Source organism: Oryzias latipes, chromosome 15 (assembly GCF_002234675.1).
Source record: "Oryzias latipes chromosome 15, ASM223467v1".
NCBI lineage: Eukaryota > Metazoa > Chordata > Actinopteri > Beloniformes > Adrianichthyidae > Oryzias > Oryzias latipes.
Window position 1 is genome coordinate 21,097,488 of NC_019873.2, and position 12,347 is coordinate 21,109,834.

General features: G+C 40.6%; 1 protein-coding gene across 27 annotated transcripts in view; it reads right to left on the bottom strand.

Moving 5' to 3' along the window:
- The window catches only part of LOC101174692 (calcium-activated potassium channel subunit alpha-1), a 159,094-nt gene that overhangs the window by 26,864 nt on the left and 119,883 nt on the right, over positions 1-12,347 (bottom strand). For 16 of the 27 annotated variants that reach the window (XM_020709528.2, XM_020709544.2, XM_020709543.2 and 13 more), the window contains 4 exons: positions 8,036-8,129; positions 3,816-3,942; positions 2,830-3,054; positions 1,806-1,998 (listed from right to left, as the gene is read on the bottom strand). In XM_020709528.2, coding sequence (XP_020565187.1) covers positions 1,806-1,998; positions 2,830-3,054; positions 3,816-3,942; positions 8,036-8,129 — 639 coding nt within the window. Of the gene's footprint in view, positions 1-1,805; positions 1,999-2,829; positions 3,055-3,815; positions 3,943-8,035; positions 8,130-11,705; positions 11,787-12,139; positions 12,173-12,347 lie in introns of all 27 variants that reach the window. The other 11 variants (XM_020709517.2, XM_020709521.2, XM_020709515.2 and 8 more) reach the window with 3 other exon arrangements.

Consider the following 12,347-nt stretch of genomic DNA (forward strand, 5'->3'; position numbering starts at 1 on the left):
GGTACCATAGCACTATAAGGTACAATTTAGTCCACAGAGGTACATATTTGCCTTTGAAAGGTACATACTGAAAGGGTACAGATACGCACCTATATAAAAGGGTACAACATTTGTACCCTTGAGGGTACTGCCCCAGTGACAAGCCATTGTACCTCTAAAGGTACAAATTTTGCACATTTTTTCTGACAGTGCAAATGCTGCAAGCCTGACTGAGCTGGTGAGCTCCAGAGAGTCGCATGTGATTCCCAATCTCTAAATTGTATTTTCTTCTTCCACAAATGTTCTCTTGAGCTCAACCAACTCTCAGGAGAAACTCATACAAATACGAACATTAGCATTTCCACATTTTTTGCCTCTTTAACCAATGTATGGAATTATGTCAATAAATAAACTACGTGAAATCTAAGAGTAGTATTTTGACATCACCCTTATGCCATGAAATCCTCTCGACTGGCTGTCTGCTGCCGCACAGAGGCTGACACTTCCTGCATTTGGCTACAGTGTACAATAGACAAGTGAGATCTAGGTTACATACTCCCTTATCCCTGTAGCCCCGCAGGCACAGCCATGCTCCGTGGCTGCCTACATGCTACAGCAGCCGTGAGACGTTCTCCCTGAGGAACGAACGTGTTTATTTATTCATTTACACTTTCCAAATTCCACAGATAGCACCTGAATGAGAGCAACGCTAGGAGGACGCCCTAAACCTAATCCCTAAACAACAGCAGCATCTGGTTAAGTGGGTGCATTTTCTTCGGCGTGCGCTGCAGGTTAGTGTGTCGTTCCTAAATGGGTAGTTTGGGTCAAACCCAATAATTGATAAAAACTCTGCTCCATCCATCGAACCTGGCGAGGAGGGGAGTGTTTCCCCAGAGCAGAACACTCCGAAGTCTCTCCCTGTTTATTGTTCTGCGCTGGCATTTCTATTGACATCATATCACTCACTCCTGACTGGAGAAATAACAGCATCGGCGCTCCAGTAAAACATGTGGAAGTGTTCTGCACTAAAAAATAATGGCCTCCTGAACTTTCATCTCTTGATTTGTGGTCACTACAGTCACAGTGGTGGCACAACACAACAGCCGAGCTCAAGGCAGGGCTTTCAAGCTAATCGTGAACTGATGAATACCTGTTGGCGGGTGTTTGCGGATAAAACCGCCTTGGCACGGATGCCGAAACGAACGCACACAGACGCCAACGTGTGTGCGTGCGCAGCCGTTTTGTTGTGACTAATGAGGAGCAGCTGAGTTGGCTTGCCTGGTGATTTGTACTTGCTGCTTAATGATGATGAGGCCTGATGGGATGCCAGGTTGGTATGTTTGTCTGCAAACATCAACAATCTGTTCCAGACGATCTTCCAGGCCCCAGATCAGGGGGAACAACATCAAATGACGCAGTCATGTTGATTACATCATTAAAAAGTATTAGCAAAGAGGTTTAGCTGCATCTAATTACCAGGGACAACACTGAAATCATCAGAAAATGACGTGGGGTAAACACTCTTTAAAGGCTTGATAAGGCAATCAACACACAGTTTTCCATGTGCACATCTGTAGCAGTCACTGTACTGTCAGAGGATGGATAATACTCTACAGGCTTGCAGAGAGTTTTGATGAGGAGCATTTAGCACACTCTGAACTTGACAAACTACATCAATCCCTCCTATGTGGCCTTCTCACCCCCCCCCCCCCCCCAACCCACATACAAAGTCTTTTCCTTTTCTCTTGACTTCTGTCATCCCTCCCTGCCACAACCTGTCCCTTTTGGGCAGCAGTGAGCGCGGAGTCTAATAGGACACTTCTTACCTTGGGAATTAGCCTGCAAGACCCCGATGCTGTCATCAAACTGCATAGATTTGATGTTGAGTGATGCCAAGATGCATTCCTTATCCTGCAGTGAGGCATCTTCGATATTGTTCTGATTGGCTGACAGTATTACGCACATGTCGCAGAGGTTGATGTTGACAGCTCTTAAATCTGCCCGACTTAATGGTGTACCCTTCAGGGTGAGGAGAACACAGAGACAGAGCAAAACACAGAGGAGAGACAGACAAGGGGGAGAGAAAAACAAATTTAAGAAGTGAGCGGAATGGAGCTTTGGGGAATTAGTTAACAAGTATTCTTGTTTTGAGGCAGTGGCATTCCACTGATCTAGTCAGGCATTAGAGATTCACAGACTAATGTAAAGGCTAGCTGGAGCTGAGGGCTGTGTTTGGGATTCTCCTCTAATCATGGGTCAAGCCAGACCTAACAGCCGTACCATCCATGTTGGGCACTTCAGCTTCACCACTCATATGTGTCGTCTTTGCAAGATGTATCACTCTGGCCAAAGGGAGGGGGGTACGCAGCCCTCACAAGGTGATTGTTTAATTGAATAATCTGTGATCAGATTGATATGGCAATCTTTAGATTCCATAATGCCTGTAACTCAAAAATGTCATTGCCTCATTAGCTGACGACTACGGTGGCCCAGAGGTCCAAATCACACCAACAGATCACTCAATGCAAAAACCTATTAACAACGTATTCACAAAAGTAATTGAAAAAGCTAAATAAATACACAAAAAAACAAGAAAAAAACATTATAAGAATGAAAACAAAAATCGAGGAACCAAAACACAATTCCTATAAAAAAGGAAACAAAATAAAAGACAATAACATTTTTTTTGTTCCCATGGTCTTTTTTGAATTAGTTTTAATTTCTTGTTATTTGTTTTATATTTTTTAATTATGTGCTTTGTGATCTTTAGTATGTTTTTGCGTCGAGTTATTTGCCGACTTGGACTTCAGGGCCACCGTAGATGATGTGCCACTGAACTGAAACACTCACGGGTAAGATGGAGACCTTGGGGAAGTTGTGTAGAGTTTCCCATTCTCTCCGAAGGTAATCCAGGGAACCCACGAAAACTATCGGCTTTAGCTCGTGATAATGAAAGTTGCTGGCTCTTAAAGGCATCACCAAGTTTCTAAGCCCCACTAGAGCGGACGTGACATCTCCAAATATACAGACCACTACATGGCCGCTCAGCACTGTCATGGAGGCTTCACTCCGGGTCTGCGGCGAATGAAGAGGTGCAGCGGAAAAAAAGAAAAAAAAAGAAAAACAAAGACAAAAATTAGCCACAATTAAAGTAGTTTAAAAAACAATTTACATTAAAAAACGTTTACATTTTAGCTATTGGGATTTTTATTATGATCTAAAAAAATACCACTTAATTTGACCTTAATCTAGGACATGAAAAAATATTAAAAACAGGCAAAAGGGATTTTTATGAGAAAAAGAGCTATTAAACCATGCAGAAAAATGCAGTTCATATTATTTTAGAGACAAGTAAAAGAAAATATCAGTGAAAAGACCAAACAAACAATGCAATAAAAAATAGAAATTAGCCACTTGAAGGAGTTAACTTTGAGTGACAAGTGTATATAAAATCCTTTGTTTTGAAAAACTCAAGCCATAACGACTAGACTTAATTGGAAAACTGCACTTCTGTGTGCATAGAGCGTTCACTACAGCTTCAGAGGATCAAACATTTTTGAGGTCAGCTAACGCCTTAAAAATGAGCAAACTGTGCAAAACTGCGTTTACTTTGAATCCTTGTCCACAGATTCTTCGCAGCTGCAGATACATAAATGTATAAAAAACACTCACCTTGAATCAACGGAGAGGCAGTGTAAGAAATTTCAATATACATTAGTGATTGTGTTACTGCAATAGTAATGAGAAAACTCTGGCTCCTCGCATGTGTACTATTAGGTTTTATGCATTCTAACCCTTTTTTTGCAGGGATTTTTCAGAGATCCAGCTCCACTCACCAGGATGACCTTTTCGATGTCTTTGGACGGACACCAGTGAAACATCCCTGTCGAGTCATACCTCTTGATGTTCATGTCCATGTTCTCGATTTGCTCATTTCCAGGGATTAGAAGGGGGTCGTGTCGACTGAAAGACAAAACACACGTATTTTGACTTTAAAAAAAAAAGATCTACTAGCTACTTTGTTATACTTTATTAGCCAGCAACAGTACAGCCCCATCATTTCTCCATGTTCTTGTCAAAAAACCCTCAAAGAGCCTTTTGGTAACAATGGTACAAAGGAGAAAAGAAAGACCAGAGTGCTTCTGACTGCGTGGCATGACAACACAAAGCCAATTACCAGCTTTTACCCTCTCCTCCAGTTTCCAACGCCATGTGGAACAAATATTAAAAGCTCCAACCAGCTCAAACTTTAAATATTTCAGGAATTTGCCTAATCATATTTTGCTCTCCCAACTGATGGACATTAATGTTTCAGCAGGATGTCACAACCAAACAGGCTAATCCACAGTGGAGGGCTGCTGAAGTTTATTCAGTGTAACACTGACCATGAAAGGCCTTCTGTCAGTCCTGTGTAACCGCCTCTCCTGCTCCTGCTCATTTTTTCTGTGAGAGCGATTCCCACACTTCCCATACATGCAGGATGAAAAGTTAATGTATTTACTATTAAAGGTAAAGGGCCTTCGTAAAGCAGAATGATGAGCAGACTCCAGAAGCTGCAGAGGGAAGGATGTGTGAGTAAAATGGGAGAAAACATCTCAGGAATTTGACGCGCACTTCTCTGACTATTCTCTATCAACACTGCCATTTACTGACAAGGCTTTGAAATTGTCTCTTCCTTCAACCTGCATTTGGGTTTCAAGCCATCATGAAAAAAAGTAGGAGCTGAAAAAAAAGCTGTCAATTAGCCACCCTCTTTCTCCAGTTATCTTTTCCCCCTCTACCCTCTATCAGTTATAGCAGGTGATAATAACATTGACAGCATTTAGTGTTTTTACACTCAGTCTGAATCTTTCATCCGAAGCTGCATGTTGCGCCAATCAACTCCACGAAGCCCCCGTCACTTCAATCTGCTCGGCTCAGCTCGCCTCCACACGCGCGTTGACGGGCGCATGCAGGCGGGCTGCCGCTCCACCTCTCTCTGCCAAGACAGCTATCTTTCACAGAGCTGTCAGCTGCGTGACTGACAGCTTGTCACGGGCTCCACACACCCCACCTCCTTCTGCTCCGTGCCTTAGGTAGAACCTACCACACGGCTCAGGGAGAGCAGACAGGACGTCTCCGCTACAGGGCCACGCCCAGGGGATATCAGCTGGCGAGAATCCAGTGACATCCTGTGATACTGGATGGGTGTTGTCAGTCATGACCCATCACAAGTGTCTGATGCCGTCTCGCAATGTAGCTCATTAGTGCCGGGTAGATTTTTATATCAATACTTTAACGGATTTACAACAAAGAAACAACTTAATTTTGTAGAAAATTCTTTTATCCACCTTCAATTTTGCAAAAGAAAACGTTAGATTCAGCATTTGACAAGTTTTCTAGAGGACAGGCAGTATTTTCCTAACAGCATGTCCCCCCCCTTCTCTTTTGCTCCCACTGTCCCCCCCAGTCTTCAAACTGAGTTATTCTAACGTATCACTCTGCAGTCACAAGCCAGGGATGGGTGTGCTCCCCCAATCCCTCTCTGCCAGACTACGAAGGCAGCCTCTTGCTTTGAAAATTTTCCCCATCATGCAAACTGACAAAGGCATGTTTTTCAAAAGCCCACAGCCAATCTGTTGATCATTATTTATTTACAAAGGCCTTCAGGCTGCAAGTCCTGTAAAAACCGTAGTTGATACGTATGCTGGCTCTCTTGCTAGCGCTCCGCTGCATTTCCCCAGCTTTTGCTTGTAGAATAAAGTTTCCCTAAGGCAACCTCAAACAATCACTTCTCATTCTGCATAAAACCCACCTTGTAAAGTGCAACTGTTTAATATATATGGTGTTATACGTTGACACGGGCAGCTGGAAGGGGGTGGGGGCTGAGGATTATGATGGGTAACGTGATGTTCTGCTGAGGGCGAAGACTAAAATACAAAAAAAACACCTATAACAGAGGATCTGTCATCCCAGTACCCAAGAGCCAGCAGAATACAGAAGCACCCCTAAAGCAGAGAAAACTTTGACACCGCTTTGAAGCGTTTTCAAAACTGAGTAAATAACTCACAAGGGTTATTATATCTGTGAGATCAAAGCAAAGATGCATATATTACATTGCAAATGGGGACCATCTCCTAAGCAGTGTAAGATAAGAAGAAAAGGTTTTGTGCTTTAAGTTAGGAAAACTAAACAGCCTTTTAAAGAAGCAGTTAGCTGGAAATGTGCCAGTTTCTTGTTGTCTTTGTAGCAGTGTTCTCCCTCTGAGCAAGGGCATCCACAACTATGCTGCGCTGCAAACTGAACTGAGGGCTACGACTCTGTGTTGAGCTAATAGTTTGGCAAGTGTAAAGGCTTATTAAGACCTTGTTTGTGGAGAACTGAGGGGGAGGCAGACAAGCCGACTGGACAAAATCACATAGGCGATGCCAGTGCAGAAGGGAGATTGCTGCCTTAGGGAACCCACCAGAACTAACATGCAAAGAATGCAGCCAGAGAGCAACAACAACACACAATAACAATCAAAAACATACGTAATGATGGCGGGGGCAAAAACCTACTAAAAGCGAAAGCTATTACCTTTTGTTAAAGATTTATATGTTGTTTATATTCTACTTTTGAAGAAATCAGAAATATACGGAGGAACATGACATTAAAAAAATGATTCTGTCAAATAAATATTTTGTGGCCTCATTTTGTGCACACAAATTAGCAATGTGTCCACAAAAAATATTGCGTGGGCACAAATTAGCATTATGTGTGCAATAATTAGCATTTTACGCACACAAATGAGCACACAAATTATTTTTTGAATGCATTTTTTCTGTATGCAAATGACCATTTTGTGGCCACAAGTTAGTAGCATTAATTAGCATTTCATTCACACTAATTGGCTTTATGCACAAATTAGTACGTATATTAGTACAATAAATTCCTACTTTCAATACTAAATGCTAATTTTTGCCCACAAAATACTAAATCGTGGGCACAAAGTGCTTATTTTGTGTACATGAAATGTTAGTTTGTGCCCACAAAATACAAATTCGTTTCCTCAAAATACAATGTTAGACCACAAATTGTTAATTTGCGCAGACAAAATGCTAGTTTGTACAGACAAACTGCTAATTTAAGTACTCAAAATGCTCATTTATGGCCACAAATGACTAATTTGTGGACAAAAAATGCTAATTTGTGCCCGCAAATTATTCTTTTTGTAAAATGTCATGTCCATTGTGTTATAGGATTGTTTGATATTTGTTGGAAAAGAAAAAAGATTTATTCGTCCTAAAATCATAATAATGGTGTCCTTAAACCCCATTAAGAAACTACATGCGTGGCTCGGTCCTGTATGTTCACCTCCTTGCTTTCATCCGGCTTTTACAGTCCACACAGCTCTGTGTTGATGCTGCTTAGTGTCTGATGCTGCCTCGCAGCAGAAAAGCACAAAACTCTAACCCTTTTATCCTTCCAAATCAATTAACAGCAATTTAATTCTGCCAGACAGGATGAAAAGAAGGTAATATTTGAATTCATATTTGATTGTGCTGATACATCTCACATATGGCCTTAAGTGCCAGAAACAGTACTCACAGGGGTTCTCACAATAGAGAAGTAGCCTGAAGGCAAAGTAACCACGCAGGTCCCTCTGATTGGTTGCTAGTGTCATTAGTGCCAGCATTGTTTAAGTAGTACACGAGGACCAGACTGGAGGAGGTGACAGCTGGGACTTTAAAGTCAGAGGAGTTTTCAAACAGCTCCTCACAGCCACCTCTCATGACAGAAATATTATTTCAACTCCGTCATTAACAGCTGACAGCATGCCTAAACAGCCCAAGCATAACAGGGCTCCTCTCCTCCCTTTCTCCCTCGCATGGCGCCTCCTCTTTGGCGTCTTTTTTTTTTTTTCTGCCACCCATCTATCCAAAGTCCCACCATCACACCATCAGCACCATATGACTGTGAAGTATATCTACTCCCCACCCCCTCCCTTTTACCCTCCCTCCCCTCCCCTCCCCACCCCGCCTGTCAGTCCCCCGTTTGAAGACAGCAAGGGGGGAATAAAACTGGCATCTCTTACCTCATCATTTTGGGCGAGCAGTTAGGTGAGTTTCGCATCCCTCCATTACGCTGCTTTTTTTTGGGCGAAAGAGTTGATGGATGCTCATCTTCAACTGCAAACACATGCGCGCAATGTCAGAACAGAGACAGACGGCTGAGAGAGGAAAAGGCTGGACCTGATATAAGTAGCCATCAATCAATCAATCATTGCAATAAAAAAAAAGAAAAGAAAAGAAAAAGAAAAAAAAACAAACACAAAAAAGTAATGCTATAAAACTAATATTCCTAATAAAACAATTGAAGCAACAATAACAAAGAGTAGCAAATCTGCAAAAGGTGGTAAAAAACAATTTAAAAACTATCGATGAGCTAAAAAAATCCGCTAAAGACCCACATCTCAAACCGATTTAACTCCGAGGTTCTCTTTCCCAACTATTGCACTGTTGCAGCTGTCCAGGTGAACCTCATCATTGGTGAATAACTTACTTACATTATCAGTATTAATAAAACAAAAATTCCAGTGTGACTCGTGCATATGCTATTGCTTTCATATGTGTACACATATATTGTTCTCCATGCTATCATAACATAACAAAATCATAAAGGTCAAGGAACATCAATTGAAAATTAACTAGCACTTGTAAGATGAGCAAATAAATAGACACCTTCATTAGACTTTTAAAATGATTTTGAAATGATTTCTATTGAAACAGATTTGGATTTATTGCTGTGTTTGATGTCGGGGTTTTAAGCATTTGCAGGATGCTGCAGGATGCCGCCCCCTTGTTTTACTTCTTGTCAACCACTGTTTTTACTTTAAACTTTTGTTTTTCCACCCTTGAAAAAATTAAAATAAAAGGAATAAGCATCCAGGGTGTTGGCCAGGACCAGTTGTTTGAAGATTGTAGTCTGATCTTCCCTGCTGTCGTGTGCGAGCTTCAAGAGCTTTAAGACAGGCGCCCAGACACTCCTCTCCCATCTACGCTCTCCCAGCGCAAATGCCAAGTGTTCCATCACTTCAAACCCACATTAGTCCTTTGGTTAGGAATCAATAACCCAGCATGATATTAGTGCAAATCAATGCGCACACTGCAGGCCATGACTATTCCCCGCTTGTGGAATTTCATTATTATCAGAATTCTGTATGCTGTTCTCGGATGTCACCTAATTCAGCTATTAAAAGATAAGAAATATGACTTTGCTGTCTAATAAAATGTCATTCCCTGACATTTCCTCTTTGCAACTGGGCATTCAGAATAGCTAATACCACAAGCAATTCCCACTTTACAAATAATTCCCTGTATTTAATGCACTTTGAAAATGCCACAGTTGAAAATATGCATCCCTTTGACATTGCTTCTCCTGCTGGTTTCATTTGTTAACTGATAAAACACTACTTTTCACTTGTTACCTGGTAATAAAACTAAATGTTTTTTCTTTGTGGAATAATAAAAGCATTTAAACAATAAAAATATATACTTTCTTTTTGAATAAAAACTGGGATTCCAATACAGATTTTCACTCTAAGGCCAGTTCCAAATCAAGAATGACCTTCATCTTTCAAATTCAACTTTTTTAAAAATGAGTCCTGAACTTTGAAGTCATTCACAGTAGAAAGCAGCAGATTCCACACTCGCAGGCATATATCTGTGCAAAGCAGCAGAAGCAACAGCATCAGTGTCAGCTCCAGCAGAATGAACCGTCATGCAGCAAACTAGATCAAATAAAGGGACGGGACAGGCCTGATTACTGACTGATGCATTCAACTAAGAGGGAAACCTACAGTGCATTCTGTGACTGAGAAGCATGGCATTGTCGGAAGCTGTACTTCAGCAGCCGCCCTGCTGGACAGGGATCTGCTTATCTCCTGGCCCCGGTCCCATGGAGAGGCTCCCTTTATGGTTATTACCCATGTTTGCTGCGGCCCTGTTAAACAGTGATGAGTAGGAATGCATTTGAGAGCTGAGATGGAGATGCAGTCGGTGGTTTTGATGGAACTTTTGACGTTTGTTTTTACGGGGATCTAAGGTCAAACAATGTAAAAAAAAAAAGGGGGAAATACCCAATTCAGTGTTTTTGTATACCAAATATATAAACTATGAAATAAAAAGTAAACGTCCTTGCTTTATGTTTTAACAATACACAGTGTCATTAATAGATTTTTTGCTCAAATATATGAATTCAATTTTTTGTTTTAAATCATCAAAAATGAAGTGTGGGTGTTATTTTTAGTTCAATTCTAACTTTTTACTGTGCATCTCCTTTTTATGAATAATTGTGTGTGTGTGGTTGCTTTTGGTCTTAAGTTTTTAAATTGGAAAACGTTTTTTTGATGTAAAGTTCCTTGAGTTACATCAGTATGAAATGTACTTTACAATAAAGTTTGGTTTGATTTGATTTAAGTGGCTAAATTACAATAGTCTCAATGTAAAAACATGAAAAAGGTTTTCTCATTAACTAGTTTTAGAGCAAATTCAGTGAAATTGTTCCTTTATTTGTGACAAACATAAAAAAATGCAAAGCTACCCCCTTTTTTTTCTTCCTCATTTATGTTTTAGTTTCTGGGACAATGTAGTGGAAACATTGCTCGGCTAAAGCCAGTCATATCCAATCAAACAGTGCCGTTTTAAGCCTAATGCATAAAACAGCACTTTCACTTAACAAAATAAAACTACAACTAATAATTTATAAATTACTAATTCAAAACCTCTTTAATCATTAAACATTTATTGTTTTCTATTGTGTACCAGAACTGTGTTTTTGTGCAGTATGTAATGACATTATTAAATACATTTCGTCTAAGGTCTCGCCAAACACACACACACGCAAACGTACGATGTCTAACTGCGGCTCTAAGCAGGAACCCGAATGTTTGTATGAACCGAAGAGGTCAGGGCACACTGCAGGAAGACAACAGAGGAATATGAGAAAAAAGATCTGGTTGCAAAGCTAACAGGGAGAGGCGGAGCTTTTTTTTTTCCTCCTCTTTTGGTAGAAGGGTGGTTGCTTGGTTGTTTGAAGGAGACTGCATGCTTGGGTGGCCTCGGGCGATAAACAGACGTTTATCCCAGCCGTCAGCTGCCTCCTTGATTTACAGGGCGCCACCGATAGCTCCTGGATTCATCTGGCCCTTGTCAAACACATGCAGCATTACGGAGTTTTCACCCGCCCTGGCAGGTCCACTGTGCATCCTGAACAACCCAGACGGCAACTGTCCCTTCTTGAAATGTTAATCGCGTGATGGTACTGTCCTGCATGCAAACCTTATGAGATTGCTGTGACCCAACCTAAACTGGATGATGAAGTAGAGGAATTGTAATTAGAAAGGGTTAGCTGGTGAACGTGAGCTAAGCTGGCTTTGCTGCTGTGTGTTTGCTGCATGAAGCGTTGTTCAAGCATTGCTCTTCAGCGGGATTGCAACTGCATGAAATATCTTTTCGCTCATGCGCCGTAAACATTGCTCAAAATAAAACTTAGTTCATGATTACAGAAAACAAAATCATTTTCTTTTCTAGGGCAGCCAAAATTTGCAGCAGCAGACAAAAAAAACAGAATGTATTCACTTTCTTATCTTGGTTAAAACATATAATAGTCACATAAACAGGTTAAAAGTGACAATAAACTTGAAGATACTTTTAACCAGTACAGTAAAAAGTAACTCATTTGGTAATCATTTACCAAAGATTTACCTATGTTGCAATCAGCTTTGAATCGAACCCCAGCCTCTTTTTGGCTTCCAGTGTTTCCTGGTGTTGTAGCGCCCTCTGCTGCTACACGCAGCACAATACAAAAAGGATATTTAATAGAACTACATTAGCAAACAAAAAAAAAAAACTTCTTAGAGTTATTAAGTAACAGGAATTAATCTCTTTAATATCCTGTCAGTGTGCAGTGAAATGTCAAATTGGTTTATTAATAATAATAATAAACCATGTGAGTCAAACATTAAATTAAAAACTGTTTATAGTGATTTTTTTTTTTTTTTGCAAAATTTAATTATTAAATTGCATCATATGAGGGACAACAGAACTACAAAAGCAGAGCATCAGTATTCTTTAGATGACACACTGAGGGGTCTACAGTCTAAACACTGAAGCAGAGTGGAGGACAGAGAAACACTTACGTGATCTGACATATCCATTATACTTATATTTAGCTGAGGAGAATGCAGACAGGTGGCAGGTCACACATTGGAAGAAAGGATGTCATGATCAGACACATTAGGAGACACCGGCATCAAAATGAGATCGGTGGATGAAAAGAAATCAAATCAAATCACCAAAAAAAGCATGGCAAAAACCAAAATGATGGGTGCAAAAATAATGACCAAA